This window comes from Balaenoptera physalus (genome assembly GCF_965194825.1).
Source record: "Balaenoptera physalus genome assembly, chromosome: 3".
Lineage (NCBI taxonomy): Eukaryota > Metazoa > Chordata > Mammalia > Artiodactyla > Balaenopteridae > Balaenoptera > Balaenoptera physalus.
In genome coordinates, this window is record NC_138890.1 from 22,477,810 (window position 1) to 22,504,426 (window position 26,617).

At 38.2% G+C, this 26,617-nt stretch overlaps 2 protein-coding genes and 2 long non-coding RNA genes across 14 annotated transcripts in view; 1 reads left to right on the forward strand and 3 right to left on the reverse strand.

Moving 5' to 3' along the window:
• The window catches only part of LOC309658226, a 477,715-nt gene that overhangs the window by 266,942 nt on the left and 184,156 nt on the right, over positions 1–26,617 (reverse strand). The gene's annotated exons all lie outside the window — the stretch shown is intronic.
• Positions 434–18,604, forward strand: LOC309656987 (centrosomal protein of 78 kDa-like; the record flags this gene model as incomplete). The annotated part of the gene is made up of 6 exons (XM_082453981.1): positions 434–550; positions 3,296–3,431; positions 4,623–4,667; positions 6,092–6,222; positions 17,350–17,465; positions 18,380–18,604. Exons 3-6 carry the CDS (start codon positions 4,648–4,650, stop codon positions 18,602–18,604), a joined length of 492 nt encoding a protein of 163 aa, XP_082310107.1. The 5' UTR covers positions 434–550; positions 3,296–3,431; positions 4,623–4,647.
• On the reverse strand, positions 10,629–12,694 carry LOC309658270. Its single transcript, XR_014262161.1, has 2 exons — positions 11,359–12,694; positions 10,629–11,286 (listed from the first exon to the last, which is right to left on the reverse strand). It is a non-coding gene; the product is annotated as an uncharacterized lncRNA (long non-coding RNA).
• LOC309656988 (glucocorticoid-induced transcript 1 protein-like) overlaps positions 18,299–26,617 on the reverse strand; it is a gene marked incomplete at its 5' end in the record, with an annotated part of 100,198 nt that continues 91,879 nt past the window's right edge. Inside the window, one exon of the mRNA XM_082453982.1 lies at positions 18,299–18,570. The remainder of the gene's footprint in view (positions 18,571–26,617) is intronic.

The window sequence follows — 26,617 nt, forward strand, 5'->3', positions numbered from 1 at the left end:
CATTCTTATTCTGAGGTCCTGGATCATCTTCACTATCATTATTCTGAATTCTTCTTCTGGAAGGTTGCCTATCTCCACTTCATTTAGTTGTTTTTCTGGGGTTTTATCTTGTTCCTTCATCTGGTATATAGCCCTCTGCCTTTTCATCTTGTCTGTCTTTCTGTGAATGTGGTTTTTGTTCCACAGGCTGCAGGATTATAGTTTTTCTTGCTTCTGCTCTCTGCCCTCTGGTGGTTGAGGCTATCTAAGAGGCTTGATGGGAGGCTCTGATGGTGGGTAGAGCTGACTGTTGCTGTGGTGGTCAGAGCTCAGTAAAACTTTAATCCACTTGACTGTTGATGGGTGGGGCTGGGTTCCCTCGATGTTGGTTGTCTTGCCTGAGGCAACCCAACACTGGAGCCTACCTGGGCTCTTTGGTGGTGCTAATAACAGACTCTGGGAGGGCTCACGCCAAGGAGTACTTCCCAGAACTTCGGCTGCCAGCGTCACCATCCCCACGGTGAAACAGAGCCACCCCCTGCCTCTGCAGGAGACCCTCCAACACTAGCAGGTAGGTCTCGTCCAGTCTCCCCCGGGGTCACCGTTCCTTCCCCTGGGTCCCGATACACACACTATTTTGTGTGCGCCCTCCAAGAGTGGGGTCTCTGTTTCCCCCAGTCCCGTCGAAGTCCCGCAATCTATTCCCACTAGGCTTCAAATTCTGATTCTCTAAGAATTCCTCCTCCCGTTGCCGGACCCCCAGTTTGGGAAGCCCGACGTTGGGCTCAGAATCTTCACTCCAGTTGGTGGACTTCTGTGGTGTAAGTGTTCGCCAGTCTGTGACTCACCCACCCACCAGTTATGGGATTTGATTTTACTCTGATTGCGCCCCCCCTACCATCTCATTGTGGCTTCTCCTTTGTCTTTGGATGCGGGGTATCCTTTTTGGTGTGTTCCAGTGTCTTCCTGTCGAATACCGTCCAGCAGCTAGTTGTGATTCCGGTGTTCTCGCAGAGGGAGTGAGAGCACATCCTTCTACTCCGCCATCTTGGTTCCTCCCATTGTTTACATTTTTATTTTCTCTTCCTGATGTCTATAAACATAATTCCACATAGATTCAATATAATTTGCCATTCTTATCTTTTCATACTAAATTTCAATTTTATGATTCACAGTTATACTTTTTTTTTTCTTTCATAGTTATACTTTTTAACATTGGATTCAGAAGGTTTCATTGAGTTGGTCCATTTTTTAAATTGGTGAAAAATTGGAAATAACCTAAAATAAACTATTGTAAACATCTTCATAAATACAACTTTTCTTTTTCTACTTAAAGATGTATGTTTTTGATTCTCCATTAATCAACTTGCTTGGACAATAGTGTATTAAATAGAAGTTGTTAAGAGTGTTTATGAAGTCAAAAAAAAAGCTTATGAATTATCTGCCAATTGTTATTTCAAGACAGTGATATTTTAATAATCAAATAGTACATACAAAGAAGTTAAGATTTGTGGTATCACACTAATTACATATTGTTATTAAAAATTTATATGATATGTAAAGCATTCTTAAAATAGCTAAGTTGCCTTTTGCTATAATAGTAGAAATGGAAACATATATAAATAAAACATGTATATGTGAAACATATTAGGAATTCTGTAATATTAGTACCTGGTGGTATATAATACAGCATCATGGAATGAGAATACAATTAAAATTTTTTTTTTATTTAGCATGATTAAACAAAGTGGAAATGTAACTGAAGTATACAAGCTCATTGAGGTATTTTAAGAGTAATTTTATTTCTTGGTCTATTTTTTGTATTTGCCTCAGTTATTTGGAGACATAGAGGTAAGCCAAATCAATAGCTGGGTATATACTTAGAGCCAGGTGAGTATAGGGGTAAGATAATGGTGTGAATTGTGTCACATTTACATTGTAGTTATGTATGCCTAAAAAAGACGGGAACTTTTATTAGAAATTTTTTTTTATCTCCTAACACAAAAAGTATAATTAAAAAAATTTTTAATACAAATGTATTTGCATTAGTTTCTGAAAGTAAAGGAAGGGTATACACATACAAACCACATGCATACAGACATCTTTTTTGGAGGGTAATTAAGTTAAAAAACAAAATAAAATAGCACAAAAAGAACTGAGCTCCTATATATTTTTAAGAGGCATGTTAAATCACACAGAATCATGTGGTGATTATCAATAAGCTACACTCTATGAAATATTTATCCTATATTACCACATACACTCTATTTTATACTCCATCCTAATGCCGCTAAAATGTAGAAAGCAGCAGCATAGCACAGGGAGATCAGCTCGGTGCTTTGCAATGACCTAGAGGGGTGGGATAGGGAGGGTGGGAGGGAGGCTCAAGAGGGAGGGTATATGGGGACATGTGTATGCATATGGCTGATTTGCTTTGTTGTGCAACAGAAACTAACACAGAATTGTGAAGCAATTATACTCCAATAAAGATCTATTAAAATAAATAAATAAAATAACATGAAATAGTAGATTTGAAGGATAAAAATAACCATTTTAACCTATGATGTTTGTTTTCAGTAAATTCAAATTAAATATTTAAATGTGAATTTTAATATATGGCTTGTTCTAAATAAAATATTAACACGTAGGTCTAGTTTTTGCAACCAAATATTTCATATAAAGATACTTGCCTCTTTACTACTGAAATATAGGATAAGTCTCCACATTTCACTCTTTTATCCAGTGGGTTTCATTTGTTTTTTTGTGTGCTTTCTATATGAAATCAAAGGAGCAGTGAAGGCTGACAGGCTTATAGGAGAGTAACATTGACTCACCTACCACCCAGCAACTTGCAGTCTTATAACTTTTACTGTTTTTACATAGAAAAATTCATCTTAAATTGAAATTTTGGTCCAATTCTGAAGATTCTGTTTGGCAGAAGTCATGGGTGTACCTGTGTTTCGCTATCCTTGAGATTCAGAAATGCCAAAGGTGTTCTAAGATTCAATAAACTTGAGTGTTTCTGCATGATACATAAAATGGATCATACTTTGGGATTTTTAAAAATTTTATTTTTCCATTTCTGCACATCTCAATACTTTTGTTTTAGTTAAAATAACTTGTTAGTGTAGAGAACTTATATTTTTAAAAAATGCTGGCTTATGTAAAACCTTTTTACAAAACGATCCTTTTTTTAATGGCCTTGGCATCATTGTCCAGTGCCTGTTTGATTCCTTTCAAACTGTACACTTTTGAGAGTTGCTCTGTAGACCTTTGGTGCATCTTGATTCCTTCTTTCGTGCTTTGTCAAACATAGGATTGGCCACAAAGAAACCTGTAAGTAATGGAAGGAAACACTCTGCTGGTAAAGAATGTTATGGTCCTGAACCTCTACCACCTGGTGTGTCTGGTTTCCTGCCGTGGCGTACTGCAGAACGTGCAAAAAGCAACAGGTAATGTGTTTGCATTCCCTGTCTTTTTCAGTCGTTCAGAATTCTTTATTTTGGAACTTCCATTACGTGGGCGGTCTCTGGTGCTTTCTATAGAGGAAAGAAGATAACTCACACATGGCTTCTGCCTAATGAGCCGTCTAAGGAAGAAAAACAGAAAGTAATTGGGAGTTTCAAGTTGTTTCTCAAGTGTCACAACAGAGGTAACCCCGTGGGAGTCATGAGGAGACTAAAATTATCTCCAATTGTGCAGGTGAGAAAAGTTTCACTAAAGGCAGGTGTAGTTGAGCCAAGCCCTACAGCACAGAAGTAGGAATTTGGATATGTACGAATGGGAAAAAAGACATTTTAGGCATGGGAAGCAGTTTAATGCAGAATGGATGAGAAATCTGCATTAGACCTATTCTAAATCAACTGGCTTATTAACTCAGTAAATCAGATTTAGTGAGTCAAACTAGCTTTAGCTGATTACTTATCCAGGGGATAGCTGTTCATAGTAATTTTTGTCATAGAACAGTAAATAAAATTGTTGAATTATAGCTTTAGGCTTGCTAAGTGAAATAGATTGCTCTAGATGATTTTCACGTGACTTACTTGGTAGTATTCACGAAATTGGGGGTTAACAATTGCTTAAGAAAACAAAGAGAACTGATTTTAAATAGTACTTGAAGGAGTTACTGTGTAAAGTATCTGTTCAGTAGCTCATGTTAAATGGATGTTTATAATCCTTATTGGACAACCAACTAATTTTTTGCAAATGGTAATGTGAATTGCTGTTGCATAAACTATAGTGTTGAATCCCCAGTCTTTGCACTTGAGTTTAACAACTCTATGGTTTCCTATCTTCTTGGTGAGACACTTAATCTCAGGTCCATCCTCGTCACACAGAGTGGTAAATTAGAGAACGATTAATATCACCATTTAAAGAAGTGAGACTGAAATCTCAACCATCCTGAACATAGGAGCTGAAGGGGCCTCTCAGCAGTTCAGAGAGTTATCACCAAGCCAGTCGGCTGAATTCTGTTCAGTTTTCTCCGTAGCAGAGCCCTCCAGGTCCTTCTTTTGAGCTTATTTATTTTTATACACAATTCTGTATTGATACTGTACATAATACTAAATAGTTGTATTAACTGGATTTAACTGGTGATGTATTTACATCAAGATCTAACTTCGTTTTGTTGATATCTTTTTAAGGGCTTTCCATTCATCAAAGCTCGTGATGTATGTAATCAGGTGCAGGTATGTAGCTATCATATTTATGATATGTAGGGGTTGAATTGGGAAAGGTGGGTGGTCATTCTTCTTGCTTTTTAAACTGACAGAGCCTTACAAGAAGCATTTCCCGCTCTGAAATAAATCCATGTAAAACTTGTCTGGTCGCTCTCCCAATGCAACCATGTAATTGTGTGGATTTCGCACACAGCTGGCAGCCTTGTGGTTATGTCTGTGAAAAAGGAAGCCTGTTCTCCAGTCTGCAAATCAGCTGTTACCCAGTGAAATGAACTTGACTGCCATTTCTGACCCCTCACATGGAGCTGTCATACTCAAGAATGTTCATATGTTTTCAAGAAATGTTGTTTGCAGGCCGTATGTACAAATTCCTGATCTGAAAGCCAATATAAAGCAACATCTCCCAAACTTCTGCTCTCTCACCAAGGCCACACACATTCCCTCGCTTATGGCCTCCTGGCAAGCTAATACTGTCAGTATCAGATTCTCCTTCCCAGTGGTCTTGGGAGACCGCATAGTTGCTCTATGAAAGGCACCACTGCTGAGATTGAGAGAAGAGCACCTTGGGTGTCAGTCCTGCCCTTGCATGCCCAGAGGGAGGGGTGTGCACCTCGTTCTCCTGTTGGGAGTTTCCTATGCTGCAGGTTTGCTGCTTGTTGTGAAAATGATGTCCTAGTGACTTGTCTTCTGCGTAGTTATATAATCCCAGCACACTTCTGTATGATCTGTAGCCTTTTATGGGGTTGTGGCCAGGTCAGTTTTTAAATGTTTGGAAATGCCCTATGGAACAACATTGCAGTGGCAGTGAAGCTTGACAGGAGAATTGTATTACTGTTACCCTAGTTTTGGCTTAAGGGTGATGAGAAGATGAAATTTTTGATGGGTCAGTTTTAGTTGTGTATGTGTATGTGATTTATTTTTTAAAATTCTAACGTCTGTTCTTCACAGCTTAGATATGTTGACTTTCTGATTATTCATCAGTCCCTTTACTGATGTATTTTCCTCCGAAAAACTACATTTTCTTCCAGACTGTTTTCGTCTGATGGTAAAGAATAAATTTTTCATTTGCAGTATAAAGTTGATCTGAGAAAAAATGTTTATCTTGGCTCTTCACTTGGCTTCTGTGAAAGAAACTTAATAAAATAATATGGGCAATTCCCATTACTAATCCTAACCATGTACAACAGAGGTCTGTACAGTAACATAGCAAAAATAAGTTACTGTACTTTTACTTAGTCATTGCCTGTTTTAGACTAAGGAGCAGTGAGAGACATTTATAAATAATGATACCTCAGATCACTTTTGTTAAATGTCCTCTAATATGTGGATATTTGGTATCTGGCTTGTGTTATCTTTTATACAATCTTGTCTTCTTTCTTTGCACTTCAGTTTAACAACTCTGTGGTTTCCTATCTTCTTCTTGTGACAGTCAGGTCCATCAGAATTTCCTGTGACTGTGACAGTAGAGAGTCCTTCCTCCTCAGAAATCGAAGAGGTCGAAGATTCCTCAGAAAGTGTTCAGGAAGAGCCAGAGAAAATCAGTTTGAAACAAGAAGCACTGCAGGTACGAAGTTATCACTTTAAAGCTATAGAGAAGATTATTTTTCAAATGGAAGCCTGATTGCAACACTGCACAGCTTGAGTGAGGGTTTTGTTTTCTCCTCCCATCTGCATTGTATCCCCTTGAATGGTTCCTTAAGCTTAGACCAAGGTGAATGGTGGACATTTGAACTCTAAGAAATAAAAATCAAAACATGTCGTTAGTAATATAGTTTCCTTTCCTTAGAACCTTAGGATATTCGATTTAGGGAGAACCTTAGTGATCATAAGATAAAGAAATTGAGTTCTGAATGAATATAGTCAGCTGATTCAGTGCTCTTGTTTTACAAATGAGAAAATTGACAGTTCTAGTTGAACTCTCTTTTTATAAGAGGAAAATATGGCCTCATTTTAAATAAAAGTAAAGTTGAAAAAAGTTTTGATGTTAATATTCTCCTTTCCTAAAATAAAAAACCTCAAGAAGCTACATTATATTCCCTCATAAACCTGACATCTAATGTGATTCCATACTTTTGTTTGTATGGACAGAAAAGAAAAACTGATTTTCATAAGAAACTTTTGCACCTCAAAAATAATATATTTGTTTTATTTCAACTTTAATGCAGAGCTGAACATTTCTAGTAAATAAGGGAATACCATTTGGGGGAACCATGTCTTTGTGCTACAAAGTCCATGTTTAATTTTTAAAAATTATTTAATATGATTCTCTTTTCGTATGAAACATGAAACTTGACAGGTTTCAGAACTAATTATCCCATTATTGTAGGACTATGGTAATTACTCTTTGATTTTCAAAAGAGAATGTTAGATTTTTATGTTTTTAATTAAAATTAATGATAATATAGAGAAATTTTAAGAAAACTTAGAAAATTATGAAATGTTACAGTGGGAGAAATCTATAGTTCATGTAGAGTTACCCCCTTTCGTTTTATAAATGAGCACCTACAATTTGTAGCACATAAGTGATTTCTTAGTAAATTGCAGAGTACGACAAGACCCTAGAGCATCTAACCCGCATTCCTTGTCATTTTAGATGTGTTGTATTCATTTCCTTCATGAGTAGAACAGGAGATTGTATTTCTAAAAGCAGTGATAGACTGGGGAAGACCAAGAACTTTAAACACGGGGACCACAGAATAGCAGATTCAGAATGCACTGAGAACCATTGCAGCTCTTCTCCGTTTTGACAAGACACTACAAGGATGGTATCAAAGTGTTTAAGTACATAAGCCAACAACAGTCAAGAGATTTCAACATAGTTTTGAAAGAGAGAAGACACATGGAAGAGTGTGAAACTGAAGCAGTAGAACAGAGGAAAAGCATCACCTAGAATATGCACAGGTACCACCAGCAACTGAGGAGGATTCTGACCCCACCTGCAGAAGTAGCTTCATGCTTTGATGCGCATGTAGGAGAGAGGGTGGAGTTAGTTAAAAGTGTGACTGAAATAGGGGAGCTCATTGAAGGGTTGTGTTTGGAGCAGTGGACTCCCAGCCCCGCCCTCACGCTCCTGAAGTGAGATGATTTTAAGTTTGAAAACAGTGAAACTGGGGAGAACTAGGGCAGCTAGTGTGAGTTTTTACACCCTAGAAAAGAGTGTTTGGGGGGGATCCTATTACAGTCACTCCCCACTTCTTCCTGCATAAGAAGCCAATCAATCGTTGACTTCAGGGAGCTTTCTGCGCTCATTCTTAAATAGAAAATAACTGTCATTTGCCTGATAGTTGAGTAAAGCTTACAACATGAGAGAGGGGGGAAAAGAGTGAAAACATATCCTGGTAGGACTGGGGACAATTTAGGGAACAAAATAATTTAAGCAAAAACCCTAATTAGTATCCTGAGAGAGGTTTAAAAAGAGCTAGCAACTATAAAATAAGACTAGGGTGTTAATTAAAAAGAGAATGGTCAGAAAGCAAGAGAGGTGTCTTGGATATGAAAATATGGTTGCTGAAATATATTCAGTAGGAATTTTAAAAATTTCTCAGTATATAAAAAAGAACGACACAATGGAAAATGTGATAGCCATATGTTAGAGAGGCTGCATCTGGGAGATCCAACATGTTACCATTAGAAACGGCAGACCCAGACAAAAAATGGAGGGAAGCTGTCAAAGGGCAACAAAATTCCCCACAGCTGAAAGTAGACATCAGGCCTCAGATTGAAAATCGTTACTCAAGTTTTGAGCAAGATGAACAAGAATAGACTCATACCTAGGCACCCTTCATTGTGAAAGTTTAAAATACTGAAAAAATAAATTAAAATAGAATAAAATACTGAGAGGATACATCCATTCCAGAGAGAAAAATACTGGTCACCTAAAAAAAAAAAAGTTAAAATCTGACTTTATCATACTTGTCATCAGCACCATGGATGCTGGAAGGCATGAGAAAGATACCTCCAAATTTTTCCAGCACATAATTTTCACCCTAGGGTTTTGTATCCAGCCAAACTATCAGTCATAAGTGGAGGCTGAATGAGATATTTTGTACACAAAGAAATTTGAAAAATTTACCTCCTGTGCTACACCTTAAGCTATTTATAGAAATAATCCAGCAAAATGAGGCAATAAACCAAGAAGGAAGGTAATAGGGGATTCAGTGCAGAGAGCAGCTAGTCTAGATTGGAGAGGCTTCCATTGATTGTGTGATTGAGAGCTTAGAAACACCTTGAGGCATATTGTACTTACTAGGTATTAGGCACTGTTGGAAGGGAGGAGGGAGAGGAAGAGGAGAAGGAACTTGAACTCCAGAGGAGAAAAGGCTATACTGACATAAACATGAAGCAAACTAAACTATGGTTGATTTTTAACCTACTATTGGTGAGGAAGAGAAGAATCCACTTAAACTTGACACTATAGATGTCCCCGTTTTCAGTGACACACAGGAGTAATGACCACCTATCTAATTTGTTGTCCAAACCAGAACTTGTCCAAACTCCTTACACTTCAATAGTGTAAGGAGGCGCTCTAATGCTGTAACATCAGGACAACAGGTATAAACTGGAACAGCCCACGGCGGCTTGGGGTATGTGGTCACCCTGCACGAGGGCAGTGACACTGACACAGTATGGAACGAGGTGTAGTCTATACACAGAGACACAGTACATCTGCAGTGGGCAATATTAATTTAATTGTAATAATGGCAATACTGTCTTGGTTGGCAGCTTTTATTGTCAACTTGCATGTAATAACAAATAACTAACCTAAACTATACTTAGTATGTATTAGTATTAACTTGGTATGTACTGAAATGTATTGTGTAGTAGTATGTACTTAGTATATATTAGGCTCTAAGTGTTTTTGCATATATTAACTCATTTAATCCTCTGAATAGCCTTATGAGGTTGGTGCTAATATCATTCCCACTTTTGAGAGAAGGATGCTAAGACAGGGAAGGAACTTGCCCAGGCTGTACCGAATTTAGGGTTGGATCGAGGCTTTGAGTTTAGGCTCTCTGCCTGTTCTCTTAAACCTTACTCCCTACTGACTCTCAAATAACAGAAGATTTAACTGCACATAGAACAGAATATAAATTTCAACTTTGACAACGTAAAAGCTAGGTTTGGAAGGTAGACAGGAGGTAGAAAAAAGGGAAGATGGTATGAATGTCCTCATTTTACAAAGCGTGACGATGAGAGAGTTTATAGTGGATCAACAATGTAGGTTTTTAAGTATATCACTACAAGTCAAAGAGATCATGAGCAGTGGAATAACTAATGATGACATAACTTTACTGAGCAGTGTGGACATAGGAAAGAGTGTAAAGGAACTAAACCCTTACTTAGTAAATCAGAAAGTGAACAGATAATGCCTCAAATTTAGTCAGAAAATAGTCATGTAAGAGTATTACTTGGAAATGGAGAAGAATTCAAAATAACAACAGTTGGACCTCCCTGGTGGCGCAGTGGTTAAGAATCTGCCTGCCAAGGCAGGGGACACAGGTTCGAGCCCTGGTCCAGGAAGATCCCACATGCCACGGAGCGATGAAGCCCGTGCGCCACAACTACGCAGCTGCGCTCTAGAGCCTGCGAGCCACAACTACTGAGCCCACGTGCCGCAACTACTGAAGCCCTCGTGCCTAGATCCTGTGCTCCACGACAAGAGAAGCCACTGCAATGAAGTGTAGCCCCCGCTCGCCGCAACTAGAGAAAGCCTACACGCAGCAACGAAGACCCAACACAGCCAAAAATAAATAAATAATAGTTAAAAAAATAAGAATAAAAAATAACAATAGTTGACGTCAACCTCATAAAAAAGGAAATCCAAACAGCCAGTAAACACAGAAAAGTATACGAATACGACTTCATTAAGTAATAAGAGAAAAGTGAGTCAAAACCAATGAAACTACATGCCAATCAGATTGACAAATACATAAATAAAGTCTGGTAGTATCAGGTATTGTAGACCTGGAGTACTATGGGAATCTTCTACCCTGCTTATACTGGAGTATAAATCGACACAACTACTTTGGAAAGCATTTAGCACTCTCCATCAACTGAAGGTATATAAATAGCCTGTGACCCAGCAGCCCTCACCCCCGCCCTGTGTAAATGCACCAGAATAACCGGTACAGCAGGATTCCTGTCCATGATTTGCATTAGCACAAACTGAAAACAACCCAAATGTCCATCAAGAGTCAAAAATTAAATAAATTATGTGTATTCATACAGTGGGAAAACTATCAAGCAATAAAACTGAATGAACTAGAGCTACAGGCTGCAATGTGGATGAATCTTTTAAACCAATGTTGAGTGAAAGAAATAAGATAGAAAAGACTTCATATACTATGATCCTCTACATAAAGTTAGATGTTGACAAAACTAAACTCTTTTGTTAGGGATGCATGCAGGTTAAAGGAAATGATTTTCAGAAATGAGGATGGTGTTTAACCGGGAAGAGGGAAGGAGCTTGTGATGAGAAAACGATATGGGGGGTTTTTGAGATGCTGACAAGTATCAATACTTTCAGATTCGAGTAGTGGTTATGTAAGTATTCTCTTTTGATTTGTCACATGGACAGTTTTGTCCTGTGCACTTCTCAGTACACATATCGTATTTTACAATTAAAAACCTGTGTACAGAATCGGTCGCTTCTTGAGTGCTGGACGTGGGAGTGGGATGAGACTATTTTACAATTAAAAACCTGTGTACAGAATCGGTCGCTTCTTGAGTGCTGGATGTGGGAGTGGGATGAGACTATTTCATTTTAAGCCCTTCACTACTGCTTGCGTTCACATGTTCATTCATTCAGCATTAATTGAACATATGCTGTGTACCAAGCACTCTTCTAATTTTATATGTGTTTTAACTCATGTAATCCTCACAAGAGCTCTGTGATATGGGAGCTTATCTCCATTTTATAGATGAGGAAGTTGAGGCCTAGAGTTATAGAACTTGTCCAAGGTTATCTAGCTAATGGGTAGTGCCAGGCCCATTTGCCTCAGAGAATCCGAATTTTTACAATATAATATAAAAGAGAAATGTAATTACTAATTATAAGCCAAAAAATTGCACATTAAAGAAGATGACAAGTTTTCATCTATCCAGTTAGAGAAAAACACACAGTCTGTCTTTCACACACGTGCATCTTGTATTGGCAGGGATTTTCCTTATTAAGCAATTATTTATTGACCGTCTACGTTGTGCTAGGCACAGGTGCTGGGGATAAACACTTAATAAAATACACCCCCTATCTTCAAATAACTTGCACTCTAGGTGAGGAAGTAAGCCAACAGTTATAGTAGAGGTTATATACCAAGTGATACATCGCTGATGGCAGTATAAAATCTCAGAAACCTTTTGGAAAGCGGTTTGGAGATAGGTACCTCAGAGCCTTAAAAATATTCATTTGCTTTGATCTCAAACTCATTTTTATGCATTTATTGTAAGAATGTTATTCTCAATATGGAAAAAAGCCTTCATGCATAAAAACGGTTATTTTGTCTTAAAATATTGAAAAGTTGGAAAGAATTTAAATGTATAAAATGGTTAACCAGTAAACCCACTCAGTGCAATATTTTGTAGCCCACAAAAAAAAAAATCAAGGTTATGAATCCCCCGATTATATGAGAAATGATTGATTTCAATGTTAAGTGGAGAAAAGTTGAACATAAAATTTGATATCCAATATGATGGGAGCCTTGTCCCAGAAAAATCACCCTAGCCAGTGTACAGAAGGGATGAAGGAGAGCAGATGACAGGAAGGAAAATTATTCCAAAGCCTTATCATTAGTCTTACTTAAGTAATAGAATATCAAGCAATTTTACTTTCTAACTTTTTTGGTTCCATATTTCCACGTAAGGGACATGAATTATTAATACTTTGTAGGAGAGGGGTACACTTTTTCACAAAAATTTCACACTGTGTTCTAATTCCCTCCATTAGAGGGAGAAACTATTTCATGTAATTGCACTTTGATGTGCTATTTAGAACCAGTCAGGAATTTTAGTCTACTTTCCTCTGACTGTGGTGAGGGTTTTTTGTTGTTTGCTTATTTGTTTAGAATTTCTTTGAAATCAGTTTTAGAAGATTGATTAAACCATTATGTTAAAAGTAGAGGAATTTTGCAATTTTTTTCCCTTTTTTCCCATTGAAAACTTGACTGGCTTTAGTAATGAAACATTAAAGAATTTGAAGTTCTTAGATTCTCAATTTTTTAAACATGTTCTGAATATAAAAATATATGTTCATTGAGCAAATCTTTGAAAACAGTGAACAACTTATTGAAGGAAATAAAAGCCACCTCTGCATGTACACACACCTAATCTGCTCTTTTGTCTTCAAAAAGTATCAAAAATATTTTGCCATGTCACTAAATACTCTTTTACATCAGAGAATTTGATTAAGCTTATGCATCATTTCCCAGGAGAAATGCACAGATATATTTTGAATGTAGAACTCCTGAAGCCCGTTCATTAACTCTGGCTGAGACCTCTTGTCATTCTTTTCTTAGTGGCTTCACAGCGCATTCCTTCATACGGTGAGCTATTTTTATTGAAACCAATCCCAATTTGGAGGCTCTTAGCTTTCTTCTAGGGTTTGGTTATAAACAATCTTATGACATCTTGTTGGTAGATAAATCTTTGCCCACATCTTTAATTTTCTTAGGGTAAACTCCTGATGTAGAATTGTTGTTAGGTACCAAAAGCTACTCTCCAGAAAGTGATGCCAGTTCCTCTCCCAATGATGGCATATAATAGAGTTCCTCATTCTTTAAGTGATTGTTCAAAGCAGTTAAAATGTATAAATATACCTTACTGTTTTCATAAGTATAGGTATTCTGACTGTTTATCGCTGCATAAGAAACCACCCTGAAACAGTGGCCCAAAACAATGACAGTCATTTATTTTGTCCACGAACCTGGAGGTTGAGTAGAATATTAATTCTTTTACTACACTCTCACTGACTGAAAACAATACCTATTTGACTAGCTCACAGTTCTGCAGGTCAGAAGTCCAGGCACAGCGTGACTGGGTTTCCTGCTCAGATACACATGGGAACATGTGGGTTCCCTCCTGAGAGTGTTAAAGCACGTGAAATTTAAGTGTAAACATTGAGCCCCAAACGTTGGATGTTCACCATAGTTTGTGTGGGTCACAGAGCTGAAATCAAGATGTCAGTCTGGCTGTGTTAGCATCCAGAGGCTCTGGGAAAGAATGCCTCCAAGCTTCTTCGGCTTGTTGGCATAATTCAGATTCTGCAGTTGCAGGACAGAGGTCCCTATTTCCTTGCTGGCTGTCAGTCGGGGGACGGTCTCAGCTCCTAGAGGCCTCTCGCTTGCCTTCCCTGCCGCAGCATTGGACTTCTTCAGAGCCAGCAATGGAGAATCTCCCTCTTGTCCCTTTTGTACTTCAATTCAGGAAGAGTTCAAGTCCTTTTCATGGGGTGCCTGAGTAGGTCACATCCACCTAGAATAATCTCCCTATCTTAAAAAATCAACTGATTTTGAATCTTAATTCCGTCTGCAAAATCCCTTCACTACAGCACCCAGATTTAGGGTTTGATTGTTTAAGTGGAAGGTTTGTGTACTTCAGTAAGTAGGAGTCTTAGGGGCTCTGTTAGAATTCTGCCTATTGCAAGCAGTGCCCCCACTTCAAGGACCGAAGTGTCTTAGTTCCTAAAACTCCTAAGAGAGCTTATCAGTGTTCATTTTATTTGATTGGCTTTGGTGCATGGGAAGACTACCACCTCCGTGAACAGGAACGGCACCCAGCTTCCTGAGTCCACAGTGTGGCTCTGCTACTTAGTGGTGTCACCTTGGCTGTGCTGCTCTACTTTACTTCTCTGCCTCTGTTTCCCTCATCTGTAAAATAACATGGAGTTAGTGATTGTTCTTTCCTCGTAGGGTTTTTTTTTTTTAAATAAATTATTTTATTTATTTATTTTTGGCTGCGCTGGGTGTTTGATACTGCTCACGGGCTTTCTCTAGTTGCGTCGAGCAGGGGCTACTCTTCCTAGTGGTGTGTGGGCTTCTCATTGCGGTGGTTTCTCTTGTTGCGGAGCACGGGCTCTAGGCACGCAGGCTTCAGTGGTTGTGACACGGGGGCTCTAGAGCGTAGGCTCAGTGGTCGTGGCGCACGGGCTTGGTTGCTCCGCGGCACGTGGGATCTTCCCGGACCAGGGCTCGAACCCGTGTCCCCTGCACTGGCAGGCGGATTCTTAACCACTGCACCACCAGGGAAGCCCCCCTCTTAGGGTTTTGATGATTAGATTATTTAATGCCCAGGGAACTCCAGGAACAGTGCTTGACTGTAAATTGCTTTAAAAATGATTACTTTTTAAAAAAATGCTTTTGAATCTGCAATTATGCAATTCAGGTATATTAAGCATGTTCATTAATAGGACTTCCTACTATAAAGAGACCCACAAATAAAAATAGAAGTTTTCTTTCTTGGTCTTAACTATTTATTTATGACTTGCTATGTTATACGCATATGCCTTTTATGGTGGGCTGCCACAAATTTATGTTGGAAAAAGTGGAATTTAAATAAATCTTTACTATGCTAATTTGATAGATTTTGATAATTCATTTCACTAGCATGGTATGATATTACCAGTAGCAGACTAAAACCTGAGTTCACTTCTGGCTCTGCCCCTAAATCCTGATGAGTCCTATAGCTGGAAAGGCTTTTGGATATTATACTACGAATTAGTTATAATATTTACTCTGTTTGTTTAGGAAAAACTGGAGGAGTGCCTAAAGCAGTTAAAGGAGGAAAGAGTAATAAGACTTAAGGCTGATAAATGAGTCAATGAGGCAAACAATTTCTAATACTTTTGAGAGTGTTTTCGTTTTATTTTGATTTGATTTTAAGCCATACACACATAGTTTGTAAACTTTAAAACTGTAATATGTTGCAAATTGGTTGTATCATATGGACTTTTGCATTTACTGGTATTTAGTGATCATATGATCTATATTCCAGAAAGCATGTTTTTAAAAATGTGAAAATCTCATTTTGTGTGTGTGTGTGTGTGTGTGTGTGTGTGTGCTTTCATATGACACTAGCTTATTTTCTGTTCATGATTCTTTGATTCAAGAAAGCACTTTTTGTGCATATACTGTATATACAGTAGCATAAAAGACATGATGAGACTCTCCTGGCAATGAATTAGGAAAGTGAATCATTTAAATAAATTTAAGATATTGGAAAACTTGTACGAATGCAATGCAAGATAAATATATATACTATAAGAATTACATTAGGTAATGTGCATGAAAGCAGGGCATAATCTAAAAAGTTCCATCTAAATATACTTTATCATAGGTTGAACGTAGGGAGGAATTTTTCAAAGTGCATCCATTGGATTGGCGGACACTCATTCAGTAAGTGTTGAGCACCTGCTTATATAAGGCAAAAGGGGCATCATGAACATAACAGCCTTTCTGAGAAATACTAGAGTTGAGCTTATAGGGGTTTTAAGTGCATAGGTGATGAGCGGAAGGGGAAGAGTGCACGGGAGTGAATATTTTCAAGAAGCCAAAGAAAATATTGGTGATCGTACATTTAATAAATTGGGTTGGGTATGATTTAGGACTTTTAAACGTAAGCATTAGATAGTTTGCTCACTAAAGTTAATTCTTAACATTCAGCAGAGTTGTAATATGTTTTGTTCAAATCAGATTCTATAATTCACTTTCTAATTTAAGGGAAACTTAAAGCAGGTAATTTTCTAATGTGGAATGAGGCTCCATTATGAATTTAACCAGTTAGAAATGTGATCTTGTGAAAGATCATTAATAAAACGATAACTTTGGTTTATTTATGTACCACCTAAGTGTTATATAGGAAACTTTGTTGGGTGCCTGGGGGTTTTGGTTATTATGCGATATGGTCTCTGTCTTTACTGGTGGCGAGTTAGGTTAATTACAGGTTAATTACATTTTGAGTGTTTTAGTTTTGTTCCTTGAAACTGGACAAGACTACTTTTGATGACAATGAGAAAAAAGCATGTCAGACATTTTCAGTCTTCTTTTATAGCTGGAACATGAAAATGCCCAGTTAAGAAATATAAAATTCTCTTTGTCTGAAGGCCTTCATGCCCACTCATTGACAAGCATGATCCTGGATGATGAAGGTGTTTTGGGCAGCACTGAGAATTCTTTTCAGAAGTTCCATGCTTTCTTGTATCTCCTTAAAGATGCTGGGTTAGTTCATTTCTCTTCATGGCATTCTTCTCTTTGTGACTATAACGGTAGTTTGCTGAGGAACTGGAGCGATTTTCATCACTTACGTGGCCATATTTAGCCAAATTTAGTGTAATTATAGGTAATATAGTTGACGTTTTAAAATGAGGAATTAAATTTTTTAAGAAATGCAAATAGGGCAGCCTGCTTTGGTAGAGTGGGGAGCCCATTATAAAAGAGTAACCTGTAGACAGAGTAATTAGTAGGTATAGTTTTTTGTGAAGACTAAATTGAAGGCAGTGTCCATTGAAAATATTTGGGAATGGATAAGAATTTTCCTATCTTTCATTTATTTTGCTTGTTTGATAAGTTTGAATTAAAGTTATTTTTGTCTTAGACATAAAAATTATTATTAATCTTCAGGGAAGATATAGGTCAGTGGTTCTCAACCGGGAACAATTTTGCCACAATGGTTGGTATAGATCAGTCAGATTTTCATTTACTAGGTCGTCCCCAGATGAATTCTACTGTTAGCAGTCCACCTAAAGAAGAAAAGAAGGCACTTGAAGAAGAAAAATCAGAATCAAAGCAGAGTGCCCCAGTACAAATGCAGAATCTCCAAGTAAGTGGACAGGACAGCACTTAATGATTCTAAGAGTGATTAGCAAAAAGGAAATGACCAAGTCAGAGAGAAAATAATAATGGTCGGTCTCTAATAGTTCACATGCTCGGGAGCTAGAGGACTGTGGAGTCCTCTCCAAATCTGAGATTAGTAAATGTGGGCCCATTTCATGATACTGTATTGCTGTACATAAGAAAACTGGAAGTTCTTTAGAAAATTTATGAGTTAAAGCAAACTCTCCTTAATGAAGAAAGAAAACATTACAGAAAATATTCCAAATTTTAAATTGTATAAATGTCTATTCTATTCATATTTTTTCTAGGTTTCTATTTGTATGCAGTCAGCTTACAATGAGGGAACACTAATGAAGGTACACGTATTGACAGAATTTTTAAAATAAGTAATCTTGACATAGCTAATACGTAAGATATTATAGTGACTCACCTGGTCATGGGAATGGGAGGGGAAACCTGTCAGCTTTTCCTCTAGCGTTACTTGGAGCCCCCTTCGCCCACCTCAGCCAATCTCAGACTGGTCTTGGGAACTGACAGCTTGAGAACACAGTCTGGTCACAAACTATATACTGTTTACATGTGCCTGGAGGATAGAAAAGAAATTAATTTTCTTACAGAGTAGGGTTTCATTTTTAGTGAGGGAAAGGAAATGGGTAATAACTACCCCAATCACCAAAGTCTGAAAATGTAGCGGACATAGCCTTGGATATAGCTAGGTTAAGTTGAGAATCACTTGGCAAGATAGAATTAGAAAAAAACTGGCTCTGAAATCTTCTGAATAATCAATTACTGTGTTAATAATAAGATCACAGAATAACATTGACGTTTTGAACTCTACTTTTTAATGGTTGGCTTTGTTCATCACTGAATTTTTGTCTTGTCTTTTGTCTTTCCCTCCAGTTTCAGAAAATTACAGGTGATGCTGGGCTTCCTTTGCCTCTCGACTCCTTCCATGTCCCAGTCTCTACTCAGCAGGCCTTAGAAACTTCCAAAGACAACCTGGGGGTCCCAGTCACAGAGCAGCAGCAGGAGTCTTTTGAAGATTTCATTGCTAGAACATGTTCTCCCTTCAGCAGACGTCATTTCTGGAACTGGAAGTCAAAGAAAAGAAGAGGAATTATCTAGAAACAGCAGGTCTTCTTCAGAGAAAATGAGCAAAGCAGGTGAATAAACCAAAAAATACTCTGCTAAGAAACAACCTGGGAAGGACCTGCATTCCTGCTCTGACTCACCTGTAAAGCAGAAAAGCAAAGGAATTGGGCAAAAGAATTCTTTGGTTAATAAAGCAATTAAAAGTGAGTCTTTGAAAAAACACATTTCTGTTAAGAAAGAGAGTAGAATAGTGACTGTTTCATCAAAGACAACTAAAAGTAAACTCAGTCTACTAGAACATTCTGAAAGTGATACTCTTGGATCTGATTGTGAATTTTAAGAAAGCATCCATACTCTATCACGCCTAACATAGGACTAAATCTTTTAAAATTATGTTTTTGCCTTCAAATTTTAATAAACTACTTATGTTTTTATTATAGCATATGGTGTTTTCAATTACTTGACTGGAAGCCATTAGAGAGAGATTTATCTATACTTTTTTATTATAATGAAAGTTTTGGTGTATTTTTCCTTGTGACACTTTGCACCATTCATTCAGCTAGTGTTTTCTGAGGTCTTCATATGTACAGTACTTTTCTGGGTGCCATTGCTTTCAGCAGTGAACAAAATAAAGCCTTTACTCTCCTGGAACTAGCACTCTGTGGTGGGAGAAAACATAAACAACAAAACAGGGTAAGGGGTAAAAAGAGATGGGAATAATAAATGGAATAGTTTTACCATTTGGTTAAATGTCAAACTATTATAAGTCACATGGCCAGAAGCCATTGACGTATTTTAATTCACAATAACCAGAGAGCCTCAAACATTTACCAAGGCACTTAACCGTGTTTATGGATTACAGCAACGCTATGAGATTGGGAACTATTACCATCCCCATTTTATAGATGAGGAGTCGGAGGAGACATTATGTGAGTTGCCAAGAATTACACAGCTGGGCTTCCCTGGTGGCACAGTGGTTGAGGGTCTGCCTGCCAATGTGGGGGACGCGGGTTCGGGCCCTGGTCTGGGAGGATCCCACATGACGCGGAGCAACTGGGCCCGTGAGCCACAACTGCTGAGCCTGCGCGTCTGGAGCCTGTGCTCCGCAACGAGAGGGGCCACGACAGTGAGAGGCCCGCGCAACGCGATGAGGAGTGGCCCCCGCTCGCCGCCACTAGAGAAAGCCCTCGCACAGAAACGAAGACCCAACACAGCCAAAAACAAATAAATAAATAAATAAATTTAAAAAGTGTTTAAAAAAAAAAAAAAAAAGAATTACACAGCTATAAGTAAGTGGTAAGCTGCGATTTGACCCGAACCCATGCTCTTTTTTTTTTAAATGTACAGACTTTATTATGTTTCATTTGTTTCTGATTTATGTGATTATTTTCTTTAAAGATGTTTTTTGATGTCGACCATTTTTAAAGTGTTTATTGCATTTGTTACAGTATTGCTTCTGGTTTATATTTTGGTTTATGGCCACAAGGCATGTGGGATCTTTGCTCCCCGACCAGGGATCAAACTCTCACCCCCTCCACTGGAAGGCGAAGTCTTAACCACTGGACCACCAGGGAAGTCCCCCTTATGTGATGATTTTTATGGCAATTTTTTTAAATTTTATTTTTTATTGACGTATAGTTGAGTTACAGTGTGTGTTAATTACTGCTGTACAGGAAAGTGACTCAGTTATACATTTATATACATTCTTTTTCATATTCTTTTCCATTATGGTTTATCACAGAATATAGAATATAGTTCCCTGTGCTCTACAGTAGGACCTTTTTGGTTTTTTTTAAATACATCCACTTTTTTTTTAATAAATGTATTTATTTATTTATTTATTTTTGGCTGCGTTGGGCCTTCGTTGCTGCACGTGGGCTTTCTCTAGTTGCGGTGCGCAGGCTTCTCAATGTGGTGGCTTCTCGTGTTGCAGAGCACGGGCTCTAGGTGCATGGACTTCAGTAGTTGTGGCATCAGGCTTAGTTGCTCTCTGGCATGTGGGATCTTCCCGGACCAGGGCTCGAACCCGTGTCCCCTGCATTGGCAGGCGTATTCTTAACCACTGCGCCACCAGGGAAGTCCCATGTAGGACCTTTTTGTTTATCCATCCTGTATATACACCAGTTTGCATCTGCTAATCCCAAACTCCCAATCCAACCCTCTCCCACCCCCTCCCCCTTGGCAACCACCAGTCTATTCTCTATATCCTTGGTTATGTTTCTGTTTCACAGATAGGCAGAACCCAGGCTCTTAATTACTTTGTTATCCTGTTTCCTTGTTAAGAGAGGAAGGGTTTAAGGAAGGCACCGAGAGAGCAGCCAGTGAGCAGTGAGCAGTAGAAGTGCAAAACAGTGGGGCTGTCAGAAAGCACACCTGTCTCCTTTCCCCATCGTGAGCCGAATTTTTAAACGGCAGAGTATGTAAGAGTATGTGATGACACATCTCTGGATTAAATTATGTCTCTCTGGTAAAACATGTACAGATAAGTCTTTAGTTCATTCAGACTGAAAGGTGAGATCAGAGAAGAGCTGGAGTGTCAGATTTCTTCTAGAAGTTCCTGCCTGATTGTTACTAAGAGGGCTACTACAGTACTAGTTAGTTCATTAGTCATGGATTGAGTGTTAGAGGAGCGAAACAATGAGCAAGATGTAGCGTTGGCCCTTTAGCAGTGGAGTGAGAGGGGAAGACGCACAGCAGATGTCTCATCCTGCACGTGACATGCTGTGATGGGCATATTCAGGGCGTTTCATCAGTGTTTGTGGAAGAAGAGGGGGAGCTGTGAGGCAAAGAAAAGTCATCGAAAGAGGCAGTCCCTAAGCTAAGTCTTAAAGGACTCGTGAAAAACTGGTGAGTCAGCCGGTGAAGGGCAAGGACACTCAAGGCAGAGAGGACAGCGGAAGTCCAGAGCTGTGAGTGTGCGAGGGGTGTGTTACGGAGCCACAGGCACAGGCTCTGGCGCATCAGTGCAGTGTCACCAGGCAGTGGCAAGCGCCCCTAAAGGAGGCAGCGAGGAGGAGGAGAGCGGGTCTTAGCCATCCATGTGCGTGGAGCTGGTTTCCTCAGAAAATAGCTAAGAATGGAAAGGACAAGTTCAGGTGGCATTTTAGACCACTGACGTCAGTATGGATGAGGAATCTGAAGAAGCTTGGAGACAATTATGCCCCACTCTTCTGAGGAGCAGTGTTTTTTATTTTCGAGTGGGACTTTCATGCTGCCACCTCCTCTCCTGTCCCTACTGAAAGGTTTATAGGCCGGCAGAAGGGAGAACCTAGCTTAAGTAAAGGTAATCAGGTTTCTTTACTGTACAGCTTCTCGGGGCTGCTGTAGGCTAATGTTCATTCTGGATCGTCACAGCAGGCGTATGGTACACAGCCATCCTCAAAGCTATTTGACTGTAGAGTCCTTTTTAAATAGAAGTGTCTAACAACTGGTTCCAGCAAACAGCAATTTGGTAACTTCTAGACCAGGTAATAGCAAGAAGAAAGGGGTCTGAAATAAGGTATAGATGAAGGGAGGAAATAAGTTCTAATTGTATTTAGGAAATTACAAGCAAGACTTGATCTTGGGAAGTAAGGAAGAAGTAGGAGGCGGAGGCTGAACCCCCATCTGTGTGACTAAGGTTGGGTGGTGGTATCATTGAGTTTGGAAATAGGGGATAAAGAACTGAATTGGGAAAAAGACTTCCGTTCTGGACATGTAGAATTTTAAAGTACCTGTAGAATTCGGGAGACAAACTGGTAGATAACTGGACCTGCACGTGAGGACATGGAAAGATAAAAATTTCAATGTCATCAGCACTTAGCAGTCATTAAAATCATGAAAATGGATGAGATTTCAGAGAATTGTGAGTACTGACAACGTTTAAGTAATAAGCAGAGAAAGAATTCTGGGAAGGAGAGAGGTGATAGAGTTTCAAGAAGGAGGAAGTAGATGACAGTGTCATCCTTCAGAGAATGTAAGTGTCCATTGGATTTGGGCAGTTAGGTCCCCAGTGACCTTAGAGCAGTTCAGTGAAGTGGTGGACAAGAAAGCCAGATGGCGATAAATTGAGGGTGTAGGGCTGCCTGTGGGGGCCAGGCGGGGCTAGTGAAGACAGTGGGAATAGGCTACTCTGAAGGAGTTTGGATGAAAAGAGAAAATAATTAGCAAAAAATAACTTTTTAGAATGAGAAGGACTTATATTTTATATGTTGAAATGAAGGAACCGATGAAGGAGATCCTGAAGATGTAGATAATAATTTAGAGAACTGGGGAAACATGGACATAGGAATAAGAAAAAAACCTTGCACAGTATGTAAAAATCACTTGTATCCTTCGAGTTGGATGGATACTGGTAAGTTTGGGAGGAAATAAAGGTAAGAAGAGATAGAAGTTAAATGAGTTTATACTGATAGCCTCAGTTTTCTTTGACACAGATTTTTCAGAGACACATATATACACATACATAATTACAGTTTTAAAATTCTTTCATAGTTACATGTTTTATTAATCATGTCTGAGGAAAGTCATTGATTTTCATTTTGTACAGCATTATCTTGTAAGGACAAGATACAGTGACAACTTCCAAGCTTTTTGCATATCAGAGCTGAAACTGAAAGTATCTCCATAATTGAATTTTCACTTCTTATTTGTAATCAGTTTATCCTTAGGAGGATACTTTCATAGTGTTTGATCACAGATGAGTTTGGGCATTGCTATCACTCAATAATGTTAAGCATCTGACAGGTTCTCTCCTATACTATATATTAATTTTTTCTCCATTAAGCAAATATTTATTGGCGGCCTGTGGGAATAAGATACACCTAGGTCCTCTTTCCTTGGTATATTCACAAAAGCCTCTGAAACTAAATTTCCAAGTCAGGCCATACTAAGGCCTGGCATAATAAGTTTTCATCGTTAACAGTTTTTTTGTGTTTGTGGGTATTTTTTGTTTTTATTTTTATGAAGCAAGGATAAGACACTGTCTTAACTCAGTAGTTGTCCATTGATGAATAAGTCAAAGAAGACATTGATGAAGCATGGTATTTTGAATATCCTTTCCACAGAATAGGTAACGGGCCGTCCTGAAACTCTGGTGAGATGCTGATCATTTTCAGATTTTGGAGTGGCAGAGAAAACCCTATTACACCTTGAATTATCACTAGAAACAGGAATTCAGCCAAATAAAAACAGTGCCTCTGCCTACTGAGGTTGTCAATTTCCATCTTAACAAAAGTGAACATTTCTCCTTTAGATTAAAATCAAGAAAAATCCCCTCTGTCCAGGATGCAATAATGAGGTACAAGAAAGAGGAAAGCTGAAGGTATTCCCTCTTTACACCTGAACAGTGAATTCATTCTGATATCAAATATTTGTTATGATTCTGCTATGACCAGGTGCTTTATTGTGTTTAGAGATCAAGTTACCATTCCTTCTTGGTAAGTAAGAAAAATCCGTTTTAGGACTCTGAATAGTAACTTTATATATTTTATATATATATTAAAACATATATATATTATATATAATATATATTCCACCTATTCAACAAAATTGTAATTTTCATCATCTCTTACGAATGATGAACTGTATTTACTCTTTGGAAAGGGCTTATAGGGAATTAAAGTCTCCATATACTTTTCATTTAAGACCATGGAAACCAAATTCTCAAGTGGGAGCAAACTTAGGTTTTGCTATGAAGGTTTATGCTTGCCTGGCCTTAGAGTGGTAGGCCAGGAACTCAAGGTGGAGTTTTCTTCCTCTAAGTTACTTTCATTGATGCCACCCTGAAAACATTTGGAGGGAGTATTTTTTGAAATAGCTTTATCTCAGTAACCCTTTAAAAATGTTTCAGGGTATGGGGAACATAACTGTCAAAATGTTCAAGCAACTCTTGTTGATTTAAGTGTAATTGATCAGGAGCAATACAGGAAAGAGCTGGGTACAAAAGACAAAAGGCCCGAGGCTATTTCATGTATAGTTTTTGCTTATTGTACAAAACAGAGAAAGTTTCATACACTCACACAGCCAAGGTCCCCTACTGTTCTCTCCTTTTAGCATAAATAAAAGAGAGCTAGTGTCTCAATAGCAGCATTCTATCCTTAAGTGGGTACACAGTGATATTCTAATGGTCTCTGGAGCAGGGAATAATTCCGTGGCAGCTCTGACCTCCAGTCACCGGGCTCTCTGTAACTTAAGTCTTTCATGGCCAAGGACTATAATCATTATTTCGATTTCTATTTCGCATCTCAAAATTGAAAGGATTCCATGGACAACAAAACAGGAAGTGATTTCATGAAGTGTTTTAGTATGGATAAAGTAATAAACTATAAAAATACAAATCATCAGTAAAGCTTTTTCTTTCCGGAGAACTATATTCAGAAATTAATGCAAGCATCTAAGGTGCGCATGTGTGTTTTTTCACCCATGATCATGTTTGTGTGTGTGTGTGTGCATTCCACTGCTACAGGAGACATGCAAAATAATATCAGATTTGCTACTCTATGAAGTACTGGTTTCTCCCAAGAACTGTGTGCTTGCAGGGTTCGTTCAGGAAGGTGAGTGCCCTACCACCACATCGCAGTCATATCTCATCACCTTCGGCAGCAATAATTTACACTTTAACCTTACATGCAGGCGTATTAAATTAGTATTACTCATCAGAACTTGCTTATTAATAAAACAAGCTGAATTAGCCACTGCAGAATCATATTTGGAAATTCAATGACAATTTTACATTTTTAATAAAGGCTCAGAAATATTATTGCAGAGCAGGTGGTACAGAAAACTGTGGTCAAATTTGACATTCATTAATAATTGAAGTGTGGAACGTGACAGGTGAAAATTGATATTGATTTCTTTCCTCTAATATTTGGAAGAGTTCTAAAAGCTAAATAAAATGAGATAACATGACATATCAAGTCTCACTGATTTCTTTGATCACCTCCTCCCCACATATCACTCCTTTGCCTACCATGTTTTGAATAATTCAATGCCCACAGTCTTTCCAGCTCAGTGCATTATAAAACACACTCAAGCTGGGTTTCAATCATATTAGACTGAAAGCTGAACTTTTTATGAAGGATTATTTAAAACAAAATGCGTCTTGAGCCCAACAGCCTTTGAAACCAAACAATCCTGGGAGTTCAGTGAGGAAATGTCAACACTGTGGAGAACTTTTGGATTCAGAAAATTCAGTAATCCTATTTGATGTATGTTAACCGTATCAATATTAACAACCTTCTGCTTGATTTCAGCACTGATTTGAGAGCTGAGTTAACTAGTTGTGAAAGCACTGAGAGAGTTGTTCTTGGGTTGAACTTGACCTGCCTCTGGGAATGCTCTCTGTTCTATCCATCTTGAAAAGCTTTATTCAAGTGCATTTCTCTGCCTTCCTTCTTCTCACCTGCACCCCTTGGGAAAACGAAAGATGCTCAAATATAGATGTTAACACTGCAGATGCTCTGATTGGCAATGGTGTCTTTCAGCTTCCCAATAAAAAATTATATTGCTGACCACCCATTTGACTGAAAAGTGACTCATTTTACTGACAGATCTCTGGATTGAGATGCCAAAAGAAACAGGTCATTTCAAATTTCCTTTTTAATTTGAAGTCATAGCTTTGTGTTGCAACACTACTTGTTCAAAAGTTAGATCATGAAGGTTCCTTCCTATGACCTCCAAATAATTAATCAAAATGTTCTTCATTCGGCTATATAAAAAGCAAGCAGAATATTCCTAATTATCAATCTTTCTCTTGAGTCATATACTTCTTGTAATTCCAAGGAAGAGAAACTCAAATGTAAAGTGTTACAATAGCCAAGCATACCAGCACTGTTATCTAACCATTCAGCAATTTTCTCTGCCAAGTCACTCTGAACCTTAGACTACTGAGAATGTCTTTTTAATTAATTTTTAAGGTTCTCCTCTATTGAGTTAAAAAATGGTCACAATTTTATAAGTAAAATTAAAGAAAAAACACAACATAGACCATCTGAGATATTTCCATTAGGCATTATATATATATAAATATATACATATATATATAATTTTAATATATATACATATATA